Raw genomic sequence first — 16,115 nt, 5'->3', positions numbered from 1 at the left:
ATACGAGTGTCACCCCTGACTACCCTTCTGCGCCGACGCTGCCTCGGGCACGCTCTCATTTTGCTCCCACGTCCTCAGCCCCCCATCGGGCCTCCTGCCCCCGGCTCTCCCTGCCCTTAACCACACGAGGTCCCCCTCCTCCAGCTGCCAGCCCCGGCCCCCAGCCAGAATCAGAGCCCCTGAACCCCCTGCCGGGCCCGTCCCTGTAACTCCAACGCCCACATATGGCGCAGGAGGGGAGCTGCTGAGACATGTCAAGGGGCTGTTCCAGGGAGCATAATAGCTCAACCAGTTCGAGTGCCTCCAACGTGCCGTACTCCGTGGCTGGAGGGAGGGCAGGATCCATCCCTGACCCTCACAGAGCTTCCCGCGGGGACAACGCACGTCAGAGTGGCCCAACCTTCCCATCTGCAGAATGGGAAGCATGATCGAACAGCGGGGCGGGCTCTCTGGGGGCGACCGCACAGGGCAGGCCTCAGGAAAGGATTCAAGAGGCGGGACGTCCTGTCTCAGTTTCATTTCTGGTGAATTTTGAAAGAAATGAAAAGAACATTCTTTTTTTTCTTTTTTCTTTTTTTAGATTTATTCATGAGAGACACAGAGAGAGAGGCAGAGACACAGGCAGGCGGAGAAGCAGGCTCCCTGCGGGGAGTCTGATTCAGGACTCGATCCCAGGACCCTGGGATCACACCCTGATTTGAAGGCAAATGCATGACCGCTGAGCCCCCCAGGTGCCCCCCAAAGAAATTAAAAGAACATTCTTATCTCATTTCCAAGGCTTTTTCTCCCCCCAGTTTTGGAAGACCATTTTCCAGATTTAGGAAATAGTGTAAGGCCCCAATTCTTGGGACTTGAACAGGCTCTAGACTCTTCAGGGAGGCTTATTAAATCATGGATCGCTGGGCCCCAACCTGGGACCTTGTGATTCAGTAGGTTTGGAAGGGGGCTGAAAATTTGCATCGGTAACCAACTCGCAGGCTAATCCCAGGGGGCCACGCTGAGCCCCACTTGTCAGCAGTGTGGGGTTTGAATGGAAGCTTCGCCCCAGCCTTGGGAGGTGACCTCGGGCACTGCACTGGGCTTCAGTCACAGTGTATGTAACGTGACAGGGTGTACCTGGGACGTGGGACTCTCCAAGCCCTTCCAGACCACGAATCCCGGGCTCTGCAGACGGGACTCTCTGATCCACGGCAAAGCAGCAGCACCTGGTGCTCACTGCCCGGGGCAGGTGCCAGGTGCAGACGGAGGAGGGGAGGCCCAGCTGCATGTGTACTAATGACCTGGATACTTAGAGCAAGGTTTTGGGGTTTGTTTTTTTTTTTTAGATTTTGTTTATTTTTAAAATATTTTATTTACTTATTCATGAGACACAGAGAGAGAGAGAGAGAGAAGCAGAGACACAGGCAGAGGGAGAAGCAGGCTCCATGCAGGGAGCCCGACGTGGGACTCGATCTTGGGTCTCCAGGATCACATCCTGGGCTGAAGTCAGCGCTAAACCACTGAGCCACCCGGGCTGCCCAGATTTTCTTTATTTGTTTGAGAGAGTGAGCACAAGCAGGGGAGGGGGCAGAGGGAGAGGGGGAGAGGGAGAAGCAGACTCCCCGCTGAGCAGGGAGCCCAGTGCAGGGCTCGATCCAGGACCCTGAGATCATGACCTGAGCCAAAGGCAGACGCCTAACCCACTGGGCCACCCAGGTGCCCCTCGAGCAAGGTTTTAATATATAAAATCCCAGCTATGAGTTCAACTGCTTGCAATTTGTTCTTTCTCCTCAGGGAGAAGGGCAGGCTCGGGTTCACTCAAGGTCCCACAGTGGGAGGACCAAGCTGAGGGAGGAAGAACTCTGCACCGAGGGTCAGGAGATACGGGTTCCAGGTCCAGCAGGTATAAATATGTCCTAATCTATCCCGGGTTCACATGGGGGCCACACGCATGCTAAAAATAATTAGCTATTGTGTATCTGAAATTCAAATCTATTCAAATTTATCTGGGTGGTCCTGTATGTTTATTTGCTAGCTCTGGCTAATTATCTCTCAGATCCTCACCGGCTCCAAGGCAGGTGTCGCCATGGCCTGTCTCAAGCATCTTCCAGGTAAGGAGCAAACGCTCCTATTTGTGGAAGCACCGTCCACAAGCCCCGCAAGAAGGAAACAACGCAAACGTCCGTCAGTGGGTGAATGGATAATCAAAATGCGTCCCGTCCGCACAGTAGGATATTACCGAGTCATAAAAAGGAATGAAGTACTGGACGGATACATACCGCAAGGACGAACCTTGCAATCCCGCTACGGGAAAGAAGACAGTCACAGGAGGCCATACATCGTGAGCTTTCTATGGTGGGGAGCACACGTTAAATTGAACTTTCCCATGTGCAAAACAGGATCCCGTTTATCTGAGATAGGATTCCTCGTCTGTGAAATACCCGCAGTAGGCAGAGTCGGAAATCCGGTTAGTGCTTTTCTGGGGCTTGGGCCGAGGGAAATGGGGAGTGACTGCTTCACAGGTATGGAGTTTCCTTTTGGGGTGATGAGAATGTTCTGGAACTAGGCTGTGGGGATGGTTGCACAGGTTGTACGTGGTGAGTGTACGAAATGGTAAGTCTCATGTGTGTGTGACTACGCTAAAAAAGAAAAAAGGAATCGCTCAAATTAACCTCAATATACCTCCTCCCTGTGGGTCATGAGTTGAATCGTGTCCCCCCCACCCCGAAAAGATACGTCAAAGTCCTAAGCTTATTACCCGTGAACGTGGCCTTACATGGAAATAGTCTTTGCAGAGGTAATCAAGTTCAGATGAGGGCCCCTGGGGGGCTCAGTGGTTGAGCGTCTGCCTTCGGCTCAAGGCCTGATCCCAGGGTCCCGGGATCGAGTCCCGCATCGGGCTCCTTGCAGGAAGCCTGCTTCTCCCCCTGCCTGTGTCTCTCCCCCTCTCTCTCTCTCTGGGTGTCTCATGAATAAATAAATTAAACCTTTTTTAAAAAAACGTTCAGATGAGCTTATTAGGGTAGGTCCTCACCCAGTAGGACTGGTGTCCTTATAAAAAGATGTGAGGACGGAGACGGAGCCGCACAGGGAGCAGGAAGGCCGGGTGTCTCCAGAGGCAGAGACTGCAGAGCTCCCGCTAGGCCTGAGGAACGCCCGCGGCCACCAGAAGCTAAGGTCAGGGGGCTCCCCTGGAAGCGCTGGAGGGACCACGGAGCTGCCACCCCTTGGGTTTCAGACTTGCGGCCTCCACCGGGGAGAGAATGCATTTCTGCTGGCTGCAGGTTTGTGGTACTGTCGCAGCAACCCTAAGAAACACATGCACCGTGGGACCCCCCCCCCCACCCGCCTGCTCCGGAGGAAGCAGCATCCTCTGAGCAGCTCCTCTCCCCTCCAGCCCCCCGCCCGGCCAGAACCTCCTCCGTCTGGGCTTTTCAAAGAAGCACACAGCACCGATGCGTCGTTCCATTGCCTCAGTTTTAAATATTTATTTAAAATCCAGAAGGGAAAAGGAGAAACGGAACCCACTGGGGGTTTAACACACTGACATGTGGACAGACATATAGGAGGACAGGAGAAGATCCCGAGAACGAGACAGAGGCCAGGCGGTCGCTGGCGGGGCTGGGGGGGAGCGGGGGCTGAGATGAGGCCCGAGCTGCTACAACACGCTTCCGTGGGGAGCGTCTGGGCTGGGGCGGGAGGGCGAGGCGCACAGGGAGTGTCTGGTGGGGAAGGTGGGCCGGACTGAGGTATTAAATAATGAAAATCAAATCCAATTCCCAAAGAAACACAACTTTAGAGAGAGAGAGAGAGAGAGAGAGAAAATAAAAGACACAAATAGACGTTCACATAAAATTTCCCCTTCTAGAAAAATAATTCCATACTTAAAGTAACCTCCAAATCCAACCTGGGTGCCGCCTGGTTCTCGGATATAGGACGGCTCAGACTGCACTGAGTCTCCCGATCACACTGAACCCCGAGATCCCCATAATTATTCTTTCTCCTCAGTCCGCAATTACATTTGGAGCTAATGATGCTGGGTTTCTAGAGGATTGAGTGACGGTGGAAAATCAAGAGTGACGGCTGCATCTTGGAGGGGACAAGCTCCTGGGAGGGAGGATCGTGGGGAACGGTATTTGGGGAATGGTACGGGGCCTTGTAAGGCGGCTCCCGGTTGGTAGGTCACCTCCAAGGCCAGCGCTGACCCCGCACTGCTTTCTTCGAGGTCCAGGCTTCTCCCAGGACCCTCCGGTCTAGATCCCACCTTCCAAGACGAGCCTAACTTCCCTCCAAGGGGCCATGAGAGGCCAAGCCAAATCCTTGATGCTCAGGCCTCCCCCTGCCTGAAGAGGACAAACCTTTCAAAGTCCATAAATTAAAAATGTAAATCTTTCTGCTTCTGTTTCTGGAAGGTTTTTTTTTTTTTTTTTTTTTTCCTTTTCCCTTTTTTTTTTTTTTCCGGCTTTGCTTTTTTTGTTATTGTTGTTTTTTTTTTTTCTTTTTCCTTCCCCTCCCCCCGCTGAGCTGATTACCTGACACGAGGGCGACACTAAGGACATTTTTAGATTCCCCAAACTTTGTCATTTGGAGGAGAAAGCAAAATGTGGACGATACTCCACATCAGAATAAATGGTTCTTCGAAGTCTGTAGCAAAAATGGTAGCACCTTCAAAATCTTAAATAGGCTTTTTTTTTCCCTTAAAAAAAAAATCACATACACTATGAGACAATTGCGAGCACCAGCGATTTCACAGTGGGAGGTAGCTAGCATGGGCACCCCCGGCCCCGAGGGTCGCGCCGCCCACCTCTCGGCCTCCACAGCATCCCACCCTCTGGCCGCTCCTTCTCTCACCTCTTTCCCAGGTGAAAAAAAAAATAGTAATGCACCTTCTTTGTGTTTGTTTAAATAAAATATATATACTTCTTTCTTTCCTTTTCTCCTTTTTCATGTCTCCTCTCTAATATTGCACATCAAAGCTCCCTGGCAGGGACCAGCTGGCGAGATGCCCCCTCCCCTCAGGCGGGCTGGAACGTGGGGCTCTTTGGGCAGGAAGCTGGGGAGGGCAGGGGGTGGCCGCAGAGCTGGGAGACAGGCCGCGGGGCTCAGGCGGGTTGCAGGCCCAGCTCGCTCTGGCTGGCTCTTTGGTTGGTCTTTGGGGGACTGAGCCGGGATCAGCTGGTCCCAAGGATACCCAGTTCCCTGCCACTGCCCCCCGCCTCACCCCCCCCCCCCCCGGGCCACTCCTACAGGGCAGACAACAGCTGGGGCCTACCCAAGGATGCTTGGGCAGGTGAGCTGCCTCTCCTGGGCCCACCTGCCCCTAGGTACCCTCCTCTGGCCTCCTCCTCCTCCTCTTCCCTCCCCGTCGAGGCCTAGAAGAGCCAGGAGGTCAGAGGTCAGAGGAAGCACGCAGGTCCAACTTCGAGGCGGTACTGCTTCCCTGATGAGGCAGGAGGGAGGTTGTCCACGCCGACAATGGGCAGCTGCTGGGGGTCCTGGGTCCGGAAGGTGAAAAGCGTCTGGTGCCAGCGGCCGTCCTGGACCTGAGGGAGGGAAGAGCATCACCACCCTCATCGTCGACACGTGCGCGTCCCCATCCTGTTTCCCACCGTGCAAGGGACCCCTGGCATGTCGCTGCAGCCACGACCTGCATGCGTCCACTGAGACTGCTTCTGCTACCTCCACCCTGGGAGGGAATGCACTCATGAATATCACCGTAGCTGCCTCCTGGGCTCCTTTCCTGATTCCCCAGGGCACAGTCTAGAAGCGGATCGGTGGGCTCCAAGGATCCGTACGTTTCTGAGGCTTTGCATCTCTGTGGGCTGCACGGGCCTACCTGGTTCCATTGCTCTGCCCTTTCCCGAGCTGCCCAGATCTTGTGTTTTTTAATAAATTGAAATTCAGTGGCAACCTTGTATGGAGCAACTCTGTCCCGTCATTGTTCCAACAGCATTTGCTCACTTTGCCACACCTTTTGAGAATTCTTGCAATATTTCAAACTTTTTCGGTACCGTGACCTTTGTTCTGGCCACCTGTGATCACTGATTTTGACTCACTGCGAGCTCAGGTGATGGTCAGCCTCTTTGATCGGTGACGTATATTTTAATTAAGGTATGGACATGGTTTTTGTAGGCACGGTGCTGCTACACACTTAGTAGACTGCACTGTAACGTAGACGTAACTCCGATGTGCACCGGGAAACCAAAAAATCCATCAGACTTACTTGATCGCCGCCTTCACATTTTTGCCGTGGTCTAGAGCCAAACCCACAATCTCTCTGAGGTATCCTCGCGTATACACAGCTGCAATCCCGAAAGCCTCTCCCAATTTTTTTTTCCCCCCAAATAGCTTTGTGCAAGAGTGTGGCTTTCCCCACACACTCTCACTAACGCCGTGCATTACTAGTTTTGTTTAATCTTGCGAAACTCGTTTTGGGGACAAATGTCTGACTCCCTCTCCACCAACAACTCACACACTTGGCGGTATTGAAAAATAAGCAAAAATGTTAACAGAAGAAATTAGCCTGGCCAGGGAGGGGGCCGAGAGCATAGAAGTACATTCTTCTTCTACAAGCAGCCTGGCAAAGAGGTACAGCATCTATCAGCCCGTGCTTTTTTTTTTTTTTTTTTTCAATCAGCTGGATCTTCTCTCAGTTTGCCCAGAGAGGATAGTGGATAAAAGGGATTTTATAAAACTGTTATAGGGACGCCTGGGTGGCTCAGCAGTTGAGCGCCTCCCTTCGGCCCAGGGTGTGATCCTGGAGACCTGGGATCAAGTCCTGCGTCGGCCTCCCTGCATGGAGCCTGCTTCTCCCTCTGCCTGTGTCTCTGCCTCTCTCTCTCTGGTCTCTCATGAATAAATAAAATCTTAAAAAAAAAAGACTCAGAATCTCTAATAATAATAATAATAATAATAATAATAATAATAATAATATACTAATACAATATACCCTTCATACTAACATACCAAGGCAATACAGCAGTATGTATTGTGCTGTCATATACGATTTTATTATAAAAACCCATCTTTTCAACTTGAGTGGCCCCACGGGTTACCTTGCAGCCATCCATCGATACTTCTGGCCTGAACTGACCCCCTGCTTCAAAGATCTGCCCGTTCCAGGCCCGGAAGCGCACAGCCCGCTTGGCTGGGGCCTGCCCGGTGCCCTCCTGCCACACGGTCATGTTAAGGCAGTGGATGGTGATATGCTGTGTCACCTCAGAGCTCAGCAGGTGCAGAAAGTTCATCTGAACCCGGCTGACAGCAAACTCGACCTGTGGCAGGGACACGGCAGTGAGGGAGGGTCAGGCCTGCTGCCCAAGGTTCTCGCAAGCCCTCCCCTCTCCCTGGAGGGCGCGCAGAGAAGCTGCTTCCTCGTAAGCATTTCCCAGCTTTGCTTCCAGACCAGTGGCCATCGAGTCGGGGAATTGAGGTCTGTGTGAACTGGTCCACAGCCAAGGGGGAACAAGGAAGGGAAAAAATACCAAGGCCTGGCCGACTGCAGGGCCCGATCTACGAGGGTCCTGAGGGAACCCGAGCCACCCTCCACTGCATGGGTGCAGCCAGGAGAAGGGGAGGGCATTGTGTTTGGAGCTGAGCTGGGATCCCAAAGCCCGGAGATGAAGAGGAACTAGCCCAAGGTCCGGAGGCTCTACAAGTGCAGGAGAAATGAGAAGTGCCCTCCCCACTCTTTCTAAGTCCCAAGACGCCAGAGATGGCAGGGACACCCAACAGGGAAGGGATCTGCGACTGGAGCGGGTGCAGCGGGTGCAGCGGCAGCCCTGCCGGCTGGCTTTTCTTTTTGTAAAGGACGCGCCTGATTGAAGCGTTCATGGTCTGGCATCCACTTCAAAGACTGCTATGGCGAACGAATGGAATAAATGCGATGCCAGCCACAAGGCCAGGTGAAGAGCCCGCCCCGCTGCCCTGAGGCTCCTCTGTTTTATTTTTCTTTTTTTAAAGATTTTATTTATTTATTCATGAGAGACACACAGAGAGAGGCAGAGACACAGGCAGAGGGAGAAGCAGGCTCCATGCAGGGAGCCCGATGCTTCAGCCCGGGCTGAAGGCAGATGCTCAACCACTGAGCCACCGAGGCCCGCTCCTTTGTTTTAGACACCAGGATTGCCAGAGCTGCCCATTTGGGCCACTTGTTCTCTCTCTTCCTATGCTTTACCTTCCCGCTCTCCTGTTTTAAATTCACCAATTTAAGAGCAAACCCGGGAATCCCTAAGCCCTCACACTGGACCCCAATAGGAGCAGAACCCCAGGCTCCTACTCTCTCTCTCTGTGTCTCTCTCTCTCCCGGTGACCTGGCTGTGTGGTCCCCAGTGTGCTGTGTCATTTCCAGGTCCCGTAATCACAGACCTCTATTTTTTCAAAGTTTCTGGATAGCGAAGGGCATCTTGCAATCATAAGAACCAGGAGGGCTGGTCCAGCCACCACGTTGGTTATTGGTAGGCTGAGGCCGGTACGAAACAGGGGTCATTGCTCCTCATGGGGATGGCGACCCGGGTGGGCAGTCGTGCCACCAATGCAGGTGCCAACTCTGACCTCAGCCCTCTGCCTGCCAGATTTGCTGTGGGGACCCCAAACCTCCGAGCCAGAGTCAGAGAGGAAAGGGCCTGACTGGCGGGGCCCGGGGTGAGGCGGCCCCAGTGCCTGACACAGCGTCCGGCACACGGTAGGGACCCAACAAGGCTTGCTGGCCAGCTGGCCCACATGGAGATGCTCAAACCCTGGGTCTGACCCAGTTGGCATGAGGCACCTCCCAGAGCCTCCCCAGGAGGGCTGATGGGATGGGAGGGGCCTCTGGGTTCCTGCCTCCCCCCTGCAGGCAGGTGGGCTCCTCTCCCTGCAGCATGAATCCTCCCATATGGAGGACTTGCCGCTACTGGAGACCCACAGTCCACTGTGGGGTACCGTGGACGGGGGAGTGACCGCACCCCACTGCCCCGCCTGCCCTGGCTTGTGGTTGAGCTGTCCTGAGCCCCCTCAAGTGCTCAGCCCAGAGACAGGCACATGGAAAGCAGGCACCGAACGTTAATTAAATATCTGCATACGCGCCTCGGAGACCATGACTTATTTTGTCCTGATGGTTCATGGTTCTCTGAGCCCGGCCAGCCTGGCCAACTGTGCTGTTTTAGATATTAGGCAGAAAGTTCTATCTGAAATAGGAACCATTAACATCACATGTCTTGAAAGGGTTTAGAAACCACAGATTTAGGGACGCCTGGGTGGCTGAGCAGTTGAGCATCTGCCTTTGGCTCAGGTCATGATCTCGGGGTCCTGGGATCCAGTCCTATACCAGGCTCTCCACGGGGAGCCTCCTTCTCCCTCTGCCTGTGTCTCTGCCTCTCTCTCTGGGTCTCTCATGAATAAATAAATAAAATCTTAAAAAAAAAAAACCCCACAGATTTAGAACAAACCATTTCCCAATTTATAGATGAGAAAGAAAACCGAGGTTCATAAAGAAGCCATGGTCATGGCCCAGACCAAAATTTGGGTGGGCAGTGGCCCAGGGCAAGGTGGGCATAGAGAGGGCCAGTCGGGGGTGGGGGTGGGGAGCAGACTGCTACCTTGGAGGCCGTGATGGGCTTGAGACACGTTTGTCCACCGTGCGTGAAGTTGCAGGAAACTTCGATGGTGTCGGATGAGCAGCCAAGGTTTGGATCCACCCAGTAGGTACCTGCAGGCAGCAGGGAGGGGGGCGGTATATGTACGTGAGGAGGAGCCCAGGGCCTGCTTCTGCAGGTGGACCCCAACCTTGTGACCCTCTGAGCCCCAGTTGGGCAATGGCGTCAAGAAAGGACGTGGAGAAGGATGCCAGGAGCCACTGAGATGGCAGGAAACGCTCAGGGCAGAGCTCACGGCTGGCGGGGCCCCTGGCGGAGCCACACGGCTGAGCACCTGCCCGTGTCCATCCTACAGAGGGGCCAGCTCAGGCTGAGAGGCTGAACCACTAGCCCGGGGACTTAGGGATCATCCAATTGAATGGGGTCTCCCCCAAGGCTGGTGATCCTCCCAGGGCTTGCCGGGGGAGGAGGGGGGTCAGGCTTCCACCCCGTCAGCTGGGCACATCTGCTGGCATCTGGTTTCCCCACTGGGCTCCCAAGGGAATGCACGGCCCCACAGCTGAGAGGACCGGCGCCGGTCCACCTTCTCGTCAGTGGAGGGAAGACGTGTGGACAGAAAGGGGGGGACATCCTGGCTCTCAGGGAATCCGTGACAGCCTCCTCCTGCCTTGGGCGCTTGGCTTGCCCAAGCTCTTGTCTCCTTGCACTGGACGGTCGTCCCCACTTTCCCACACCCCAGGAGTCACAGGGTCCGTCCGCGTGTGAGGCTCGGGGACTGTCGAGGGGAGAAGTGACTGCCTCACGCGCCTGTGTCCCCAGGGATAGACACTTGACCCCGATGAGCCAAGACGTGAATGCTCCACGTCCCCAGCCCCTCCTGGAAGGCCCCTGCCCCCCCCTCCAGCCCCGGACCCCACAGGCCCTCATACCATCCACCATCTTCTGCTCACAGTCCATGAGGTCCCGGCAGACCCGGGCGGGGTTCTCTTTGGTGCCCAGGGGCGTCTTAATGCTCTGGATGAGGTTGCTGAGGTAGTGTAAGGTTTTAAAGATCTCCCCTCCCTGGTCCAGCACCAGCCGGTCCGGATGGCTGTAACCCTGTCATGGAGGAGAGCGGCTGGCCAGCGGCCCCCGGGGGCCCGGCCCCCCCAACCTACTCGGGAGATGCCCTGAGGCCCCAGGGGCGTGAAGGGGCTCCCTCCACCTGACAGGCAAGGAAGCTGGGTGCCCCCCGGGGTGGGGGCTGCCGTGAGAGCTGGGAAGCTTGCCCGGGAAGGGGGCCCAGGCGGGCGGGCGGCCGGAGTACCTCTGCTTTCAGTGCTCCATTTGTGTCCATCCACGTCTGGAAAGCTGCGCCCAGGTCATCTTGCTGCTGTGCCCAGAGAAGACAGCTGTGCATCCTGCCCCCCGGGGCCCCCCAGACTCCCCGGGAGGGAGACCCAGGGCCGGAGCACGAGCTCTCCCACCCACCTGCCTCCTGTGCAATTCTCTCGTCCTCCCTCCATTTACGGAGTCAGGGCTGACCCTTCAACTCTCTTTTATCAGGCACTTCCACAGCTCTTCATCGCCCTCGGGATTAAGTCCAAATTCCTCCACCCACGTGGTTCCAAGACCTGGCCTGAGGACTGCGGTCTCTGGCCCAGCCTCTCTTCTCTTGCCCACATATGCTCCACACACCAGACACACTATGAAACAGCTAAGTTGCTAAGCATCATGCTCAATCTGGCCACAGGACCTTTGCACATGCGGCTCCCAATACCCGGAACATTCTTCTTCCCACCTGCCTATCTCCTACTCCAGTGGTTCTCAATCAGGGGCAGTGGTGCTCTGTAGGGGCTATGTGGTTATGTCTAGAGACTTCTTGGCCGTCACAGCTGGAGAAGGGGGTACTCCCGGCATCTAGTGGGTCGAGGCCAGGGATGCTGCTAACCATCCTACAATCACTTGCAGCAAAAAAATCATCTGGTCCCCCAAGGTCCATACATGTTGCGGTGAGAAACCCGGCCCTATACTCATCCTACAGACGTCCACTTCCGTCGGAACTCGTTCCTGGTGCGCTCGCTCACCCCCAGGCTGGGTGCGGCCCCCTTCTCTGTGTACCCACGGGCCCTGAGTTTCTCCTCTGGCTTGCGGTGTGACTGTCTACCCCACACCTGTGCCTCTGACCCTGGCCTGGGGCTTCCCAGAAATGGCCTTGCTGGGGAGACTGTGACATTGAGTGAGGCCCAAGAGGTCCAGAGCCCCGACTCTAGAGGTTGTTTCTCAAGTTCACATCTCAGCCTTGCTCCCTGCTAACTGCATGACCCGGGCAGCCGGCTTACCGCCTCCCTACATCTGAGGGTGGGCACGACGCTCAAGCTCTCGGAACCTCGAGAGGAATAAATGAGCGAATCCAGGAAGAGCCCACCTCCCAGTGTCCGCGTGTCACAGACACTCGGTATATCCATTCCCATGCAAAACATTCAAAATCCTCGAATTTGGGGCACCTGGGCGGCTCAGTGGTTGAGCGTCTGCCTTTGTCTCAGGGCATGATCCCAGAGTACTGGGATCGAATCCCGTATGGGGCTCCCTGCAGGGAGCCTGCTTCTCCCTCTGCCTGTGTCTCTGCCTCTCTGTGTGTCTCTCAGGAATAAATAAATAAAATCTTAAAAAAAAAAAATCCTTGGGCAGCCCGGGTGGCTCAGTGGTTTGGCCCTGTCTTCAGCCCCGGGCATGATCCTGGAGACCTGGGATTGAGTCCCACGTCAGGCTCCCTGCATGGAGCTTGCTTTTCCCTCTGCCTGTGTCTCTGCCCCCCTCTCTCTCTCTCTGGTCTCTCATGAATAAATAATTAAAATCTTAATTTAAAAAATCCTCAAATTTTCCTTTTTTTTTTTTAGAAGGAAAGGGTTTTTTTTTCTGGATCTCTTCACTTTCCCCCAGCTGTCTGGCTTCCTTAGTGATGAAAGGGCTACGGAAGCTGTGGAGGGGAGGCTGGGGCCAACAGTTCATTTTCGTGAACGATGCCCGGGTGGGGGAGAGGGGGTGCTGGACGGAAGCTGAGAGATGAGAAGAGCAGAGAATCCAAGGGCCTGGCTCAGTCAATCCGGGGGACACTGTCAGGGCCTGGGCGTGACCATCAGCTGGCGCAGTGGTAACACGGGGAGGGCCCCTGGTTGGGGTGGAGGCTGGGAGGGGCCATACTTTCAGGCAGGCACCCACCAGGGAGGAACGCAGCCTCCCTGCCCCAGTCTGCTCCCTTGCCCGGCCCTCTTTGGACTCAATCTGAGATGAAGGGACCCTATGATGTTGTGACCTATAAGAAATATATTTTGGGGACGCCTGGGTGGCTCAGTGGTTGAGCGTCTTTGGCTCAGGGTGTGATCCCAGGGTCCTGGGATCAAGTTCTGCATCGGGCTCCCTGCATGGAGCCTGCTTCTCCCTCTGCCTGTGTCTCTGCCTCTCTCTCTCTGTGTTTCTCACGAATAAATGCATAAAATCTTAAAAAGAAATATGTATTTGGTCTTTGGCCCTCTTCCTGGCACAGTCTCTCGTCATGTTACTGAGGGGACTCTCGCAAAGCCCCCAGGTAACCACGGGGTAGGGGGCCTGATTGCTGAGGGAAGCAACCTTGGGATAAGTGGGTTAGAAGCTGTAGTCCTGGCCCACCCGCCTCACCACCGCCACCTCCGGGGAGGGCAGAGGGGCTGGAGGGTGAATCAACCACCAATGGCCAATGATTTCATCAGTCACACTTATGTAACGAAGCCTCCATAAAAACCCAAAAGGGTGGTCTTCAGAGTTGGCGACCACGTGGAGATCTGGGGAGTGGCCGCCTGGAGAGGGCTCGGGAGCTCTGGGCCTCCACCGCACCTGGTGCCCGTCTTCCACCTGGTTGTTCCTGAGTTATTATTATTAGTTTTTTAAATAATAAACCGATAATCTAGTAGGGAAAATGTTTCTCTGATCTGTGAGCTGCTTGAGCAAATTAATTGACGCTGATGACAGGGCGTGGGAACCCCTGGTCTATACCCGGTGGGCCAGAAGCCCAGGTGACAAGCCGGCATCTGAGGTGGGCAGGATGGGGAGTGCGTCCTGTGGGGTTGGGAACCCGTGGGGTCTGGTGCTTCGTCCTGGTGCACAGTGTCGGGATTGAGTTGACCTGCAGGACCCCCAGCTGGTGTCCCATAATCACTCTTTGGTATGGGGAACACCCCACCCCCGTCCTCCAAGCTTGAATTAATACCAGGACCTATGTAGACCCTCGGCAATCGGCTGATCTGCACCAAGGACGCCGACCAGACCAGGAGCCCAGCCACTGGAGGGTCTTCCTGGGTTCACAGTCAGGGGCACATCCTGGCTAGAACCTGGATCCCCCCATCCCCTGGCGCAGGGCTCTTTCTGCCGATTCAGAGCCCGGGGCCCGGCATGGATAGACAAAAGCACACGGGCATCCCTGGGCCTGGCTGAGGGTTCCAGCCATTGTGAACAAAAAGAGGTCAGCGGCCAACCACCCCCTTGCCCTCCCAGGCCTTACCCCAAGCCGGCCAAAGAGAACATTCGCCAACTTACAAAGTGGAGAGGGCTCCCCGGAGGACCCTGCAAAAGAAGACGCTCGGTCACTATTTGGCAGGCACTGGGTGCTAGGGCCCCAGGGGCTGTCAGGAGCCGGGGGGGGGGGCATCCGGGCACGAGAGGGCACACACAACTGGTCTCTGCTCTTCTAGGGGCCTGGTCTTGCCAGGGCGGCCCTAGGCCTTTCTAGAAGTCAGTGGAGGCTTGTGAGGTCAAGACAGGCAACTGCCGGCCAAGCCCGGGGTCTCCTTCAAGGGAGCTCTGCCCCCCTGCCCTGGAGTCCAAGGGGCCGCTGAGCGCGAGTACCTACCGGTGGGCCAGGCCGCCCTCTGGGACCAGGAGGACCCTGGAGGAAAAGAAGAAGAGTGAGGCCCTGGCCAAAGGCCTTCCATCTTCCCCACCCGGGCCTCCCGGAGCAGACGTGCGACCCAGGGACAGTGATGGCTCCAGCACAGAGGGGTACACAGGAGGACTGAGGCCCGGGGCAGAGAACACGCCCGAGGGCTCCAGCGCTCATGGGCAGGGGAGCCCACAGCGCCCACCCGTCCCACTCCCCCATCCCGGCAGCCCTCATCCCCCGGCCCACTCACCCTCGGACCTTGCAATCCCTGGAGGAGGACAGAAGCAGAGAGACAGTCAGGGGGTGGGGCTGAGCCATGCCCTCCACCCCTCCCCCACCCCACCCACTGCAGCTCTGCTTCCCCCCTCCACCCCCGCCCAGCCCATCAACTCACCAAGTCCCCTCGGCTGCCTTTGTCACCCTTTGGACCCTGCAATAAACCATGGCCCGGTAAGAGAGGACTCAGACAGGAAGTTCTAGTCCCGAGATGGGGACACTGAGGCTCAGACTGGCCCTGGGCCGTAGAGATAAGCTTGCCCCCGCAGTCCTTCTGGCCGGCCCCCTACACATACCGGGCGTCCCGAAGGTCCCAGGATTCCGAGGGGCCCAATGATGCCTTCCTTTCCCTAGAGGAGAGAGAAGGGTTTGTGTGCCCTCATTGCAGGGCCTGGGGGCCCCTCCTGTGTGCCTTGGGGTGGGCTCCGAGGGTGGGGGGCGAGGGGGCAGGGGAGGGGGGCGCGGGAATGGCTCAAGCAAGGGGCTGGAAGTGGGAAGGAAGGCTGTGGGCAGAGAGGGCTCCAGCCTGACGGAACAGGGGGAGTGGGGTGCGCCTCCACCCGGCGGCCGGCCGGCCAGCCCTGGGCCCGGGCGACTGGCCCTGCTCGGACCGACCAGGAGGGGACTCACCATCAAGCCAGGGGGCCCCCGAGGGCCCTGGATGCCTTTGGAGCCGACGTCTCCGGGGGGGCCCTGTGGGAGGCAGAAGAAGGGCTGTGTCTGGGTGGCCACCGGGTCGGGGCTCCCGCGGCTCCACGGCCCCTGGGCGCTGGCCACACCTCGCCCTTCCTGTCAAGAGAGGCCTTACCTGGAGGCTCCGGGAAGAGTCACAAATGTCCACAATTAGCAAGCAGGTACCAGCGCTATATGCCGTACGCCTCTGCCACAACAACCCTCTACGGGCATCCCGCCCATTTCACAGATGGCAACACTGAGGCCCAACCGGAGGTACAGAGTCCCCTGCCTAACGCCCAGAGCAGGAGAGCCGGGCTGGGGACCCAGGTCCGCTGGAGAACGCGGATGCTCGCGCCCGGTGCAGGCGGCCTTCCAGCCCACGTGGGAGCGCTCAAGGAGTATTTGTTGAGTAAATGGATAAACGAACAGGGGGGTGGATGGAGGGGACCCCAACAGGAACCGGGTGGAGCGGGAGCCCGTACCTTGGGTCCGAAGAGGCCAGCCATTCCTGGGAAGCCCATCTCGCCAGAGTCACCCTGCGGGGAGAGCAGAGCGAGATGTGGTGGGTGCAGCCAGGGCGAGGGGGCCCAGCCCATCACCCGGGACCCCAGGGCTGGCCTTCCCCCACGGACTTCGGCGACGCCACCTCCAGGCAAAGGCTCATATGCTAGACAGCGGTCGCCTGGGCTCCGAGCGGGCAGGAGCCTGTGCCCTCT

At 56.6% G+C, this 16,115-nt stretch overlaps 1 protein-coding gene across 5 annotated transcripts in view; it reads right to left on the bottom strand.

Annotated features, from left to right (window-relative positions):
• Nucleotides 1–3,442: 3,442 nt before the first annotated feature.
• Nucleotides 3,443–16,115, bottom strand: part of COL27A1 (collagen type XXVII alpha 1 chain) — a 135,109-nt gene continuing 122,436 nt past the window's right edge. For 3 of the 5 annotated variants that reach the window (XM_072842498.1, XM_072842493.1, XM_072842499.1), the window contains 12 exons: nt 15,882–15,935; nt 15,355–15,417; nt 15,021–15,074; nt 14,843–14,878; nt 14,699–14,716; nt 14,419–14,454; nt 14,106–14,132; nt 10,861–10,926; nt 10,484–10,652; nt 9,558–9,667; nt 7,035–7,253; nt 3,443–5,522 (listed from right to left, as the gene is read on the bottom strand). In XM_072842498.1, coding sequence (XP_072698599.1) covers nt 5,376–5,522; nt 7,035–7,253; nt 9,558–9,667; nt 10,484–10,652; nt 10,861–10,926; nt 14,106–14,132; nt 14,419–14,454; nt 14,699–14,716; nt 14,843–14,878; nt 15,021–15,074; nt 15,355–15,417; nt 15,882–15,935 — 999 coding nt within the window. In that variant the 3' untranslated portion in view covers nt 3,443–5,375. Of the gene's footprint in view, nt 5,523–7,034; nt 7,254–9,557; nt 9,668–10,483; nt 10,653–10,860; nt 10,927–14,105; nt 14,133–14,418; nt 14,455–14,698; nt 14,717–14,842; nt 14,879–15,020; nt 15,075–15,354; nt 15,418–15,881; nt 15,936–16,115 lie in introns of those variants that run through there. The other 2 variants (XM_072842497.1, XR_012038508.1) reach the window with 2 other exon arrangements.

The sequence above is a fragment of the Canis lupus genome, chromosome 10, assembly GCF_048164855.1.
Source record: "Canis lupus baileyi chromosome 10, mCanLup2.hap1, whole genome shotgun sequence".
NCBI classification, from domain to species: Eukaryota; Metazoa; Chordata; class Mammalia; order Carnivora; family Canidae; genus Canis; species Canis lupus.
The sequence above is the reverse complement of the archived record's forward strand: the minus strand, read 5'-3'. Positions and strand labels throughout refer to the sequence as shown.